The 14,230-nt window shown below is 55.3% G+C and overlaps 2 protein-coding genes across 3 annotated transcripts in view; one reads left to right on the top strand and one right to left on the bottom strand.

The window, feature by feature from the left end:
• The window catches only part of PITPNM3 (PITPNM family member 3), a 105,871-nt gene extending 98,209 nt beyond the window's left edge, over positions 1–7,662 (top strand). For both annotated transcript variants that reach the window (XM_035301110.3, XM_078374092.1), the window contains exons 19-20: positions 969–1,097; positions 3,502–7,662. In XM_035301110.3, the coding sequence (XP_035157001.3) occupies positions 969–1,097; positions 3,502–3,807 (435 nt within the window). In that variant the 3' untranslated portion in view covers positions 3,808–7,662. The remainder of the gene's footprint in view (positions 1–968; positions 1,098–3,501) is intronic.
• PIMREG (PICALM interacting mitotic regulator) lies at positions 7,457–14,196 on the bottom strand. The gene is made up of 6 exons (XM_078374093.1): positions 14,147–14,196; positions 13,310–13,636; positions 11,083–11,382; positions 9,491–9,582; positions 8,871–8,915; positions 7,457–8,565 (listed from the first exon to the last, which is right to left on the bottom strand). The coding sequence occupies exons 2-5, from the start codon at positions 13,601–13,603 to the stop codon at positions 8,885–8,887; spliced, it is 717 nt and encodes a 238-aa protein (XP_078230219.1). The 5' UTR covers positions 13,604–13,636; positions 14,147–14,196; the 3' UTR covers positions 7,457–8,565; positions 8,871–8,884.
• Positions 14,197–14,230: the final 34 nt, after the last annotated feature.

Below are 14,230 nucleotides of genomic sequence, written 5' to 3'. Positions count from 1 at the left end.
CAGGGATGCCATGGGTCACTCAGGCAGGATGAGGAAGGGGCAAGGTAGGAGGGTGTTGCAGAAAACACAAGCGACAGTGAGGCTGAGAGCAGCAAGGTGGGGCTGGCGGAGAAGTGGAGGGGAGCTGGGGTGAGGGGGGCAGAAGCCTTGGGTGGAGCGGACATGTGGAATTTCACAGTTTGAGGGGCAGGTTCTGAGTTCGGTCCTGGAAGTGATGGCCACTGCTGTCAAAGAAGGTGCAAAGCTGCGAGGCTGGGAGGGAGGTAGTAGATCCTTCACGTCACTTGGACTGTGGGTCCTCCCAGTGATGGTGGGGTTGGGAGGAAGGAAAGCTGTGACCCAAAGTCTCCAGTGGCTTGGGAAGAGCAAGATCAGGAGAAAAGAGGATGACATTGAGGGGAGGCACACAGGGAGGGGCAGCTGGGGGGCCAGCACCTCACAGGAGGAGGTAGTTTGATCCAGTTTATCCCCAGGAGGGGAGGGGAGGGTGATGGTCTGGAAGTGCCTCTGGAGCAAGGCGGATCTTGTGCAGTTGTCTGAATTGAATTGGGGATTCTGGGAAGCTCCTGTGAGAGGCATCGGGCAAATGGCAAAGCCCAGTGTGGAGCAGTGTGGCCGGCACAGGATCTGGAGCCAGGCAGAACCCTGGGAGCCAGAAACCTGGAACTTGACTTCCTTATTTGCAAGGAACACTTTGCTTCATTGTTCATTAACCAGAGTGTGCTGCTGCTGGAGGGGAGGGGGTCAGTAAATGCTGTGGTCACTCCTGCTTACCAGCAGAGCGCTGCGCTGCGCCTGGGGTGCAGGGAGGGGCTGCCACTCTGAGGGTTCATTCCTGACACAGGGTGGCCCCATGGCTTGGAGTCTACCAGAGTGCACATAAAGGGGCTCCCTGGGGTTGGCTTGGGAAGGCTTTCCAGTGGGTGGACTGGCCTCACTCTCCCTCCGTGGCCTGCCCTGTATTTCAGTGCTTCATCAGAATCAGTGCGGCCTATGGCTCCACAAAGGACATCTCAGTCTACAGCGTGCTGGGCCTGCCAGCCTCCCAGATCTTCATTGTGGGCCGGCCCACCAAGAAGTACCAAACCCAGTGCCAGGTGGGTGGAGGCTGGGCTGGAGGTGGTGAGTTGGGAGGGAGGTCAGGGAAAGGGATGGAGGGTCATTCATTCACTCACTTGTTCATTCCCCCATTGGCTCATTCATTTATTCAACAAACACTGCTGGCTGCCTTCGTTGGGCCAGGACCTGTGCTGGGTGCAGGGGAGAATCCCAAGTCGAGTCAGATGCAGCATTCTTCTGTGCAGTGGGGAGATGGACACATTTGCAGTTGGTGACAGTACAGTATAGCAAGTGCCATGATGGATGACGGGGAGCACAGGGAATTGTGGGGCCCTGGAGAGGGGCATGGCTGGATTTCAGGAATTTGAAGGAATCGTCCAGGAAGGGCCTGAGATTAAGAAGAGTATTTGTGGCAGAGGCAGCAGCAAAAGCCAAGGTCAGGAGGTGACAGAGAACATGTATATTCTGGGAACTGCCAGTGACTCAGCTTGGCTGCTTGGGATGTGAGCTGGGAGAGGGGGAGGGAGCTGGAACGGTCAGCGCAGCCAAGATGGCCTGTGTGGGGACTCTATCAGTGGGTGGGATGGACAGGGGCATGAGCAGGTGTGTGATTCAGGAAGCTCCCTCAGGCTGCAGGTGGAAAGAAAAGCTGAGAGGGAGTTGAAGAGAAAGCGGAGGGTCTGAGAGGAATTTTTTGGTGAGAGATGGATTGGATTTGGTAATGCCCAGATCGGATGTGCGGGATGAGAGAAATGGAAGGCAGAGGACAGCGCTTTGGTCTGTGGCTTGGGTGACCATGTAGGAGGTGACAGTATTGGAATCACACAGCAGGGGGAAGGGAAGGAGGGGACCTCCCTTTGGGGCATGTCAAGTGCGTAGTACCTGAGTGAACTGTGGGTAGAGGGCCAGGAGATGGTGGCGTCTCAGAGTTGGGAGCTCAGAGGCCCCACTACTCACACTCTAAAGTGCATGGGCATCACCTGCAGATCTTGTTGACATGCACATTTTGATTCCTTGGGACTAGGGTGGGGCCTGAGGTTCTGCCTAACAAGGGGCCAGGTGGTATTGATGCTGCTGGAGTCCATGGACCACACATCGAGTAGCGAGGTTCTGGACATAGCTGGAAAGACTAGCAAGGAGGGCAGTCATGGGGCTCAGAAAAATGACAAGATGCATGGAGAGGCCACATGATGGGAGGGACTTTGCAGGATTCTAGCCAGCCAAGTGACAAGGATGGGCGCTTCCCTACCATCAAGAATCCAGAGGCCAAGCACCGTGGCTCATGCCTGTGATCCCAGTGCTTTGAGAGGCAGGAGGATTGCTTGAGCCCAGGGGTTCAAGGCCAGCCCTGGCAACACAGCAAGACCCTGTTTCTACAAAAAATTAAAAAATGAGCTGGGTGTGGTGGCATGTACCGATGGTTCCAGTCACTCGAGAGGCTGAGGCTGGAGGACTGCTTGAGCTGGCGAGGTTGAGACTGCACTGAGCTGAGATTGGGCCACCACACTCCAGCCTGGGCAGCAGAGCAAGACCCTGTCTCAAATAAATAAATAAATAAATTGAAATAAAATAAAATAGAAGATCTAGAGGAACCGGTGTGACCCATGGGTATGGGTAGAGGTGCATGCTTTTCCAAAGCGGGATGGGGACCCTGGAACAGTAAAGAGCTCCTGGCTTCCCCAGGGGTTCCTCAGAGAAGCTGGAGGCGCCTCGGTAGGGTGTTCCCAGGAAATGATGGGGACAGGATCAGGATCATGGGCCTGTCCCGCCCCTCTGCCTGACTCCCAACCCCTCCCCTCCCTTCTTCTTCATGCTCTCCCCTCCCCTCCCTTCTCTCCCCTCCTATCCCTTCTCTCCCCTCCTATCCCTTCTCTCCCCTCCCTTCCCTTCTCTCCCCTCCCCTCCCTTTTCTCCCCTTCTCTCTCCTTCCCTCACCTCCTCTCCCCTCCCCTCCCTTCTTCCTCTTGCTCTCCCCTCCCCTCCCCTCTCCTCCCTTCTCTGCCCTTGTCATTCCTCCCCTCCCTTCCCTTCCCTCCCCTCCCTTCTTCCTCTTGCTCTCCCCTCCCCTCTCCTCCCCCTATCATTCCTCCCCTCCCTTCCCTCTCCTCCCTATCTCCCCTTCTCTCCCACCCTCCCCTCCCCTCCCTTATCTCCCCTTCTCTCCCACCCCCTTCTCCCTTCCCCTTCCTTTTCTCCCCACCCTTTTCCTCCCCTCCTTTCTCTCCCCTCCTTTCACTTCCTTTCCCTCCCTCCCCCTCCCTCCCCCCTCCCCCCTCCCCCCTCCCTTCCACTCCCCCCTCCCCTCCACTGCCCTCCACTCCCCTTCCTTCTCCTCCCCTCCCCTCCCCTCCCCTCCCCTTCCCTCCCCTCCCCTCCACTCAAATCCCATCTTCCTTCCCCTGCTCCTCCCCACCCTGCCCCGCCCCACCCCGCCCTTTGCAGTTCCTGAGCGAGGGCTACGCAGCACACCTGGCCGCGCTGGAGACCAGCCACCGCTCGCGCCCCAAGAAGAACAACTCACGCATGATCCTGCGCAAGGGCAGCTTCGGGCTCCACGCGCAGCCGGAGTTTCTGCGGAAGCGCAACCACCTGCGCAGAACCATGTCCGTGCAGCAGCCCGACCCGCCCGCCGCCAATCCCAAGCCCGAGCGGGCCCAGAGCCAGCCCGAGTCCGACAAGGACCACGAGCGGCCGCTGCCCGCGCTCAGCTGGGCGCGTGGGCCCCCCAAGTTTGAGTCGGTGCCCTGAGGGGTGGGCTGTGCACAGAGCAGGGAGGGGGCACCCAACCAGGCTGCCTGCGGGGACTGGAGGGGCGGCCCTCTCCCCGACACAGGCGTTTTCCTGCTTTTTCCCTCCCGTGTCTGTCCAGCAGTATCCGAGCAGAGCGGGGAGGGACCCTGCCCGGCCTTGGGGCTCCCTGGGCTGCGAGTGAGTGAGATCCAGGGGTCTCGATGCAGCCGCCGCTGCCTCCCATGTGCCTGCGACCGCACGCCTGAGTAGGGTTCTTGTTTGTGTCATTCTGGAGGCAGGCTTGCCCCGAGCTGGAGCGTTTGGGCAAAGTCGACCATCCTGAGTCCCCAGGCTTCACAGTTAGCTGGGCTGGCCCTCAAGGGGCAGCTCCAGCCCCGGGACCCAGCGCCGCTGGCAGGCACAGCTTCTCGGCTAGTTTGTGGAGGCGCGAGTGGCATGTGTGCCCGCCCTCCCTGTGGCCCTGGGTCTTGTTTGGGTTGGCGCTCTTATGGCAAGATGGCCACTTTCTGGGAGTGAGAGCGCATCCCCTGGCTCATCTTAATGCCGTCTCTGTCCACAGTCCTGGGGAGGTGGAGTCTGGTGCTGACGGTCTGTCCTGTGGCTGTCCATTGTCCCCAACCCCCCCCCCAACTTGTCCTAAGTGTCCTCACCATTTCTCTGTGGCTCTGGGGGCCAGGAGTTCCTCTTCCCAGAGCGCTGCCTCATGCCCTCCCTCGGGAGGCTGCAGCCTTGGGCTCTGGCTCAGCTGGGCTGGCTGTGAGTCCCTGAGCTGGTTGCTTGCCCTCTCTGGGCCCCTTCTGTTATTGGAGGGATCCCCTAGCTGAGATTGGTGTGAGTCTTTGACTCCAGCGTGTCCTGGAGTTTGGACCCTTGAGGCTTTTCAGGTCTAAGTATCCCTCAGAGTGTCCTGTGACCCATGCCTTTCACACAGCTTGGGAGACAGGGTCTGGGTGGGTTGGGAAGAAGGAGGGGCTCTTAAAAGAGCTGCTCTGGGCTGGCTGGGAAGGGATCCCTACTCCACGAAGAGGTGCAGTTGGTTTGCCTTGCACTGATGCCCAAACTGGGTGTCCCAGGGACAACCCACCTCCATCTCCGACCAAATGATCTGGTTCCCCCTACCCCCAGCTCTGCCAGGACCCATGTATCCTTTTTGGCTCCTGGGGGCATAGAGCAGAGATTCCGGGTTCTAGGGGGTTCCTGGAAGTTTGGCTCCAACTGTCGCATCCTCTTCCCTTTACCCTGCCGCTCAGTTTGTGCCCATACTCTCCTCCTTGGTAGTCCCCTGAGGTCGGCAGGTCTTGGCCCTTCTGGGGCCCCTAAAGCTGGCCCAGGACCTCCTGCCGCTGAGCCTCGGCCTGGGCATTGGTTTCCTGCATCCCCTGGCCCCCTGACTCCCTGGCCCAGGCCCACACCTGCTGTGTGGGGCTGCCCAGGTGGCCTCTGAGCCCCATGGGCCACCTCTGAGGCCGGTCCCAGAAATTTCAGACGTCTGTATCCACAGCAGGCATCTGTGTCAGCTCAGTGTCGCTTCTGCTCAGTGTCTACCTCTCTTGGCTCCCATGCAGCCAATGACGCTGCTGTTGGGGGCAGCTGGCACCACTGTTGTGAATTGGCTGGCAAACTGGGTGCCCTCCTGGGGCTGGAGGGGTCTGGGCTCCCAGCCCTCAACCCTGCTCTCTCCACTAGAAATGTGTCTTCAGTCTGCCAGCTCTTCTGCTCCACTTCTGGCGCCGCCTCCTTCACTCCAGCCTAGGGCTGCTGTTGAGTCTGTGGGGAGGAGTACAGATCAGCCTCAGCCTCAGCCTCAGCCTCCTGTATGGTCCTGCCTCCTGGCTGCTTAGAGGTGCCCATCCCTCCTTAACATTTCACAGTTCTTGGTTTTCCAAAGGCACCAGCTCATATGGCATAGCCACCCAACCCTAATCCTTCCCAAAAATATTCTGATTTAAACTTGGGCAGACTTAGTGTGATTCTTGAAAACTCTTACCATTTCCTTTTTGCAGAAGCCACTGATTACTCTAAAATGATAAATATTTAGTATGAGCTACTTTGCTCCCAGTTAGATTCCCTCTTCCCTGAGAACCCCAGGCTAGGCAAGAGGTGGGGGGGGGAAGGAGGAGGAGGAGGAGGAGGAGGAGGAAGAGAAAGAGAGAGAGAGAGAGAGAGAAAGAGAAAGAGAAAGGAAGACAGAGAGTGAGCACACATGGGCCAGGATCCCTGGGGAATTTGAAGTTAGTGTGACCCGGGTTCTATGGCTCTGGGGGTCGGAGCTGGGACAAGTACCCAGCAGAAGAACCACCACCCCTTTTGGAAGCAGCTCTGGCTCCAAGCAGGAAGGAAGATTGTAGCTTTGACTGACAATGCACACCTGAGATGCTGATGGTGTACAGTAAGACATAGTGAGCACAGCTGGAGCTGTAGTTGGTGTGTGTGAATGTGTGTACATGTGTTTCCATGTCGTGGTGAGACAGCATATGTTTCAGTACGGCTTTCACAGCAACTGTGTAATGCATATGTGCACTGTCGATCCTAGTGGTTTGTTCGGTTTTGTCTGTCTAGTGAAGTTGGAGAAAAAAAGAACCAAGTTGTGTTGTTCTCTGGAGGGGGTGCCGCTGCCTCTCCTTGAGTAGTTCTGTGACCCCCAATCCAGCTGTTTTCTAGAGAATCTTTCTAGCTTCTGGTATGCCTGCTTTCCGGCAGCTGGACCAGATCTTCCCGCCTTACCAAAGCTCCTTGTTTCTTGTGTGGCATGTTCTTCCCGATCTGGCGGCTGTCGTGGCTGGGGGCCTGCTTGCCACCTTCCTTTACCATTTGCCCTGCTGGGGTTCAGGGTGCATCCTTAGCCCAGGACCTGCTCTTCCAGCATCATGGGTTTTTTCCTAAAGATCTCAGCAGCTCCTGTGGGCTCTGTAAAATATTTTTTTAAAAAGCAGACTCCTTTCACACATTGGGATGAACGGCCCTCTTGTTTGGGTGCTGGGCTACAGCAAACGAATGTGTTTGAATTCTAGTATTGCAGAGATTCGTGGTGGTGGGTGCTCTGGAAGAGGCGAGGCTGGATCTCACGGTTTTTAAACTGTATTTTTACCCCTTTGGGACCCATAGCTGTACCCTGGAGTCATTCATGAGGCGAGAGTCCTCTGCATCCTCACTCTCCCACCCAGCCCAGGTGCAGCCCCGGAAGGGGAGCCCTGACCCCGCCTTAAACAACCAACTTTCCCACCGAATCCCATCTGGGGGGGTTTGGGTGCGAAGTGCCCTGGAAACCTATTGTCTTTTGGCTCAGCCAAAAGCAACATCCCCTCTTTCCTTTCCTTCTAGGCTTAGGGGAACTTTCTTAAAAACCATAGTTAGGGTTAAGTCCAAGCCCCGACGCCTGACCTAGGTCCTGCTCTCCTTGTTGAGAAACTAACAGGCTCTTGGGAGGAAAATTTGAATTTGACTCCACCCTCTTTCGGGCAAAGGAGAGGCAGGTGTCACCAAGGAGGGGCAGGCCAGAGGAGGGCGACTTGTGCACAGGGCCCCCCACCCTTGGACCCCGCTGTCCTTTTCTCTTTGTTTACTTGGTGGTGGCAGCCAGCCTGACCTTGTCTGTGGTCTGACTGTTCCTAAGTGTGTAACTTTCAGTATTATCTGTGACAGATGGTTCCGTGGTGAAAAAGGTTTATTATATTCTTTATGGCTGCCTTGTACAAAATCCGTTAGAAACGCTAATGTAAGATACCAGATTTCTAACAAGACAAAAACAGCATTATGGAGTTAAACGGTTTTTACAACTAGTCTTGATTTTGATGTGAGCTGGTTTTTAGCTCTCAAACGTTGTCACTTAAATAAAAACCTTATTTGCCTTTACAATGTGTTTTGCTCTGAATGAAGTTGAGAAACCTTTCCGCTTATACATGTTCTCCCTGGGGTGGGACTGGGGGGCCCCCTGGCTGGGAGCAGCGGTAGATGAGGGCCAGACCCCAAACCACAAATCTATAGCACAGAGTGGTGTGGGAGGGCGGGGGGACGTTGGAGGTTGGCAGTGAAAGGGAACAGATGTCAAAGGCAAACAGTCTTCATTATGAGAAAGCAGTGTTATCTAGGAAAGTCACACGCTGGTTTCTTTCTAATAAAATGACAAAGCACATTTCTTAAATAATTTACAAAGGGCAGAAATTGCTCTTGAACAGGCTACCCCTCCCGGCATACCCACAGCGCTCTGCTTCGAGCATATAAATAGGTACCTGTGAGCCCAGGGTCTTAAGCCTGGAAGTAGCTCCTATGCCCTCCTCTGAGTCCCTGATAGGGAAAGCAGGGATGAGAGTGGGGCCCTCGGGAGCCTTGGCACCAGAAACACAGACAGTGAGTGACTCTGCGGATGACACCCCCAAAACCAGACACCTGGGTACATGGCTAAGAGCTCTCAAACATCGGATGCTAGCACTTCACATTACAGATGAGGCAAATACAAAGCTCAAAGTCAGGTGTATAGAGTTTCTAAGCTCGAGAGTCCCCTGGGAAAGCAGAAGGTACAATTCTCCCCACCTCTGCCAGACACTCTCCCCAAGACACTCTCGGGCTATGGCTGGCAGTCATCGATGGGTCCAGATGTGGCCGGAGCAGGGGGGCTCCAGGCCCCTTGTTAGTCAGGTCCTCATTAGCAGGGGCTCAGGGGTACTGATGACTCCTGCAGACTTCCTCCAGGAAGCGCATGGGGAAGCACAGACATCCTTGGGTGTGAAGCCTTGGCGGTCAGACAGGGCTTGTTTCCTGCAAGACAGAGCTGCCTTTGGGCCCTTCACTGTGCTCCAGGAGGAGAAGCAGGGATGCCTTTCCCTGCCCACTGCAGGGTGAGAGGTGCTAGAAGGTGGCTGAAGCTACTCGGGGCCCCCAGCATGCTCAGTTAGTGATGGGGGTCATGAGGTTAGCTCTGACCTCAAATAGCAGGCAGATACTACTGACTCTGCTGTGCCCATTAGGTCTGTGGGCTTTTTCTTTAACTTACTCATGCGTAAGGTGGAGGAGGACATTGGGAAAGATCTCCGGGGTCGGGGAGGGGGGGCAGTGGGCATTACCTGCAGGCACTTCATCAGCCATGAATGAGAGAGACGATGTCACCACTAGAGAGAAGGGGAGGGATGGATGCCACTGGGTGTGGTGGGCTCTGAGAGGGCCCTCCCAGTCTAGGCTAGACAAGATCAGACCCAGCCTTAGAGTCCATCATGGCCATTATACAAGTGGAATGGGGAAACAGCCCTGAGTTAGGAGACATCCAGAACCAAGGCCCTGCCCCCAGGATGGGGTCATGAGCGGACAGACCAGGAATTCCATAGCAGTCATGTTGCTTTTCCCAATTCCATAGGCAGGGAGGGCACAGAGGAGCCATGGAGAGTTCTGGAGGAAGGGTAGGCTTTTCAGGAATGGAACCAGCCACATGTGAGATTCCAAGTGATGGACAAATGTGGGGGTGCAAGGCCCAGAAGACCACACACATTCAGGGTGCCTCCTTTACCATCACCCCAGTCCAGGTTTTTATCTCTTCTTGTGTTTGAGATAAGGGAGACTGAGGCTCAGAGAGGGGCAGAGACTGGCCAGGGTCACACAGCAGGTCAGAGCAAAACCGGCACCTGCCTGCAAAGATAGCTGGAGGGGCCCTTCCGGCCATTTCACTTTGAAGCATGGGATGCCAACTCACCTCTCTTCTGCCATGATGGCTTCATCTAGCTCTTGGGACAGCTTCTGTAGGTGCTGAATTCCCACCCCCACAGGCTCTAGGTCGCTGTCAGACTCACTGAATGAAAGAAAAACCCACACCAGTGACTAGTTGCAAACCCCTGGTGGGCCTCATACCAGGGTCTGGTCTTTGGGCCTGGATGACCCTGGTGGGCTGGGCTTCACTCTAGACCCTCACTCCAGGAAGTGACCTCAGAGCAAAGAACAGAGAGATCAAGATCCATGAGGCCGAGGTCATGGGCAAGGGATTTTGCAGTTTCCCCACTTGGAAACTGAGCCTCAGCCCTCCAGTTAGAGTCAAAACTTGCTTTTGGGCTCACTAGGAGGCTTGGGTGGGTGTGACTGTGTCAGAGCTCAGCTCAGCTCTTCCTTTACAGACAGGGAAACTAAGGTCCTGGAGGATTGATTGGCTCAGGTCCCTCACTAGCTCTGGGGGCAGAACTGGGTCAGAACGCAGATGTGGAGAGTATTTTTGAAGTGTTCACGAGCCTTATTTTAGCCTCCAGGTTTGCTCCTGCACTGTGCAAAGCCACTCGGTCACTTAAACACGCATCCTGGTGACCACCTGCCACGATGCAGGGGCAGTGGGTAGGCAGCCTTCCCTGGGAGCCCCGAGATGGGAACAGGAAACTAGCTGCCAGGGTCTGCGGACTGGGAACAGCTTCACTCCCTACCCTGCGCCAGGCCAGTTTCTGGGCCTGAGAACTAGAAGATTCTGCAGGACAGGCCAGCTTGATGGGTGGGGCAGAACATCCAGGTGATCTGGACCTCCGCCTTTACTCCTCGACTGCCTACAGGATGTCCCCCATGCTAATCACCAAACCCCTCCGGACCTCCATTTCCTTACCTGTCAAACGGGAAAAACAGAGCCTGCCTTAATCACAGCTCAAGGTTCCTGTGAGACTAAAGAAAGATGCTAGCCTCAAAGAAATGTGGGAAAAATCCAACAGCCCAAAGCTACTAGACAGCCTTAACTAGCACACTACACTACCTTTCCCCCTATAGCTCAGCTGGAAAGTTGAAATAAAACCCTTAGGAATCCAGTTATTGCTTTGTTTTCTCTTTTTTTTTTGAGATGGAGTCTCACTCTGTTGCCTAGGCTGGAGTGCAGTGGTGTGATCTCAGCTCACTGCAACCCTTGCCTCCCAGATTCAAGCGATGCTCCTGCGTCAGCCTCCCAAGTAGCTGGGATTACAGGTGTGTACATCACGCCTGGCTTATTTTATGTTTTTAGTAGAGATGGAGTTTCACCATGTTGGCCAGGCTGGTCTCTTAACTCCTGACTTCAGTGATCCGCCCGCCTCGGCCTCCCAAAGCGCTGGGATGACAGGTATGAGCCACTGTGCCCGTCCTGTTGTCTCATTTTCTAATGAACAAATACATGCCCTGGATCTCTGCTAAAGCAGGACACGCATTTAACAATAAGGATAATAATTACACGCTGTGACTCCACTCAGGGTGCCCCTGGGGCCCAGTTAGTGTCTAGGAGGTCAGAGAGCAGGGATTGTGCCCAGGCTAAAAGGCTACCAGCCCCAGGGTGAGGAACTGTCCTACTTGCCTGGGAGAGCAGAGGGGCTCTGTAGAGGAGTACGGGCTCCGGAAGGCTGCCTCCCGCCTCGACCGCCGTAACGGGCGGGCACATGAGCCCATCTGGGCAGAGAGGCAGTGATGCGCCTTCTCCCAGGGGCCTGAGGGTGAGTAGGCAGGGGTGGCTCCAGACAGCCGGGTGCTCTTCTGGCTCAAGCTGTGAGTTGGGGATCCACTACCCTTCTGTGCTCCTCTCTTCCTCCTCCTGGCCTTCACCTGGGTCTCCACCAGCCACTTGGTGCCACTTTGGCAGGACTCCTGGATTCTCTGGAATAGGCAAATGGAAATGTTAGCACAGACAAAACCAAGGGTGAGGCTGGGCGGCGGTGGCTCATGCCTTTAATCCCAGCACTTTGGGAGGCCAAGGCGGGCAGATCACTGGAGGTCAGGAGTTGGAGACCAGCCTGGCCAATGTGGTAAAACACTATCTCTACTAAAAATACAAAAAAATTAGCTGGGCATGTTGGCGGGCTGTATCCAAGAACCTGTAATCCCAGAATCCCTTGAACCCAGGAGGCAGAGGTTGCAGTGTTGCAGTGAACTGAGATCACGCCACTGCACTCCAGCCTGGGCGACAAAGTGAGACCCTGTCTTGAAAAAGCAAAAAACAAGGGTGAGCTACCACCACCCCTAGACCCAACAAGTGTCCTGTAAATACAGGCTGCTGTTAGTCTCCAGGGTGAGGGATGTGAATGACTCCTCGGGAAAGGACTCCATGGCAGGGATCCAGCTCAGAGCTTTTGGATATGACAGCAGCAGTCAGCAGCAGGATGACCTGCCCTAGTGCATGGAGCCTGTTTGTCTAACTCTCCTTCCAGATACAGATTGACCCAACGACTGTGGCGGGGGCGGGGCAGAGAAGAGCAGGCCAGCCTGCCTACCACCCCCTGCATACCAGGAGAGCATTTGGGTGGATCACGACGCAGTTAGGAGATCAAGACCAGCCTAGCTAACATGGTGAAACCCCATCTCTACTAAAAATACAAAAAAATTAGCCAGGAATGGTGGCACACATCTATAAGCTCAGCTACTTGGGAGACTGAGGCAGGAGAATCACTTGAACCCGGAAGGCGGAGGTTGCAGCAAGCCGAGATCACGCCACTGCACTCCAGCCTGGGCAACAGAGCGAGACTCCATCTCAAAAAATAAAAAAAAAGTTTCCAAATAAGGACTAACATTTGGCTCAGAGAGCTCTCTGCAGAGGGTCTAGAAACAGCCACCCTCTCCGCTCATCTTTGGAATTCCCAGTGAGACATCGAGGAGAAACCTCTGCAGTCTCCAGTCCTCTCACTGAAGGTCCATTCATCCTAATGGCTTCTGTCCTTTCTAAGTGACCCCTCTCTACCTCCAGCTCTGGGTTGAAAGATGCATCCCTTAAAGGGCCCATAGACACTTACAGCCAATATAAGGATGTCTTCCTGCCAGCACCTCTCATTTCACATTAAATCCCCTCTAATCAACCTTCTAGGCAGTTCCCGAAGTTTATCCCCTGCAAGTCCAGACCCTTAGGTCCCCCTTCAGGAGCTTCTCTGCTTCCATTCCCTTCTCCATTATGTAGCTAAAGGGCAAATTCTAACATGCTAATTAGACCAGACTTTCCATTGTTTTAGAATCCTATGGACTCCCACTCCTGATCACTCCCGGGAGAGTCTAAGCTCCTTTATATCCTTTCTCCCTGCTCTACCTTGCCCTGTGTCCTTTGCTCATTCCCACACTAAAATTCTGGCTCTCCTCAGGGGTCCATGGCTGAGTGGGCAATCTTGTTTTTCCTCAGCTCCTCCTGCTCCAGGCCTGGACTTGAACTATTTCCACTGCCTTAAATACCACTTGACCTTTGGCTTCCCTGGGTGAACTCTGGAGGCACCTCCTCTGGGAAGCCTTCACCAACTAAGCTTTCGTTTGGTGAGCCCTTGCTATTGGCCACTTGCTTGCAATTTCCTATCACATACAGCTCTTATCACCTGGTAGTGTGAGCATCTGTTTCCTCCAAGACATGCTTTCATTCATTCATTCAACTATTTGTTGAGCACCTATACATGCCAGGAACTATTTGGGGTGCTAGGGAAACAGCAGTGAACTAACCAAAGTCCCTGTCTTCATGGAGTCTATATTTTTGGAGGCTCTTTGAAGGCAGGAACTGTCTGGCACCAAGGAAACCCTTCATAAAAAAGATGGTTAGTATTGTCGGTATTACCTGGGACATTGCACCCAAGGCACTCTTAGCTGAGCGAGCTGCTGCCTGGAGGCCCTGCTGCCCTGGCTCTGGGGTTTCCAGACGTTTCCAGGAGGGGCCTGGGCGGAGGTTGAGGTTGACGGCTTTCAGGGGCAGCCTCCTTTGGAACTGTCTGCACAGGGACCCCAGGGCCCCGGAGGAGGTCTCCTGATGGCCGGCCACAGGCTGCAGCTCCTTGCTGTCCTCCAGCTGCTCTTGGTGCTGGAGAGATCTCCGGCGCACGGAGGTCCCCATGCTCTGCCACCGAGAAGCCATCTGCCAGGCCAAGTCTTTTCTGCCCACTACACCCTGGGGCGGAGGGCAAAGAGCAGGTCAGCAAGGCATTCCGCATCCCCATTCCCAGGCCCCACAGAGACCCTGGGCACAGGGGAGGAGATGGGATGCAGCAGGGTGGTGGGGAAGTTTGCAAGTGTGGGTGCAGAAAGGAAGATGCTTCCTGGAAGAGGGGTCTCAGGTCAGCAGGATTTCTGCTGTCCAGCACTTTAAGTTTCCAAAACAGCTGTCCTTTCATCCCAACCTCCTTCCTCTCTCTGCCTCAGGCAAGGAGGGGAGGCAGGATCAGGACACTCCAGAATCGAGCCTCAGCGCCGGGCCCAGGACACGATTACCATCTCCTTCACCAGCTCGGCCAGACCCAACGCACCACCGCCCAGACCCCGGCCTTCCCACCAGACGGCCCCTCGCCCTATTCCGATCCGACGCTTGAGGTACCCAGACGCACCCCCACGCCGTGCATGTCCGAACCTGAGGTCCTCCTGCTCTGAGCAGAAGCCCCACCACGGTCCCGCCCGCACTCACCAGACACCAACGCTGATCACACCCGAGCACGGCTGCTTCTCGCCCACTGCAGCCGATTTGAAACTCTGCGCGGCTCCGCCCCGG

The sequence above is a fragment of the Callithrix jacchus genome, chromosome 5, assembly GCF_049354715.1.
Source record: "Callithrix jacchus isolate 240 chromosome 5, calJac240_pri, whole genome shotgun sequence".
NCBI lineage: Eukaryota > Metazoa > Chordata > Mammalia > Primates > Cebidae > Callithrix > Callithrix jacchus.
This window is presented reverse-complemented; position numbering and strand designations above follow the sequence as displayed.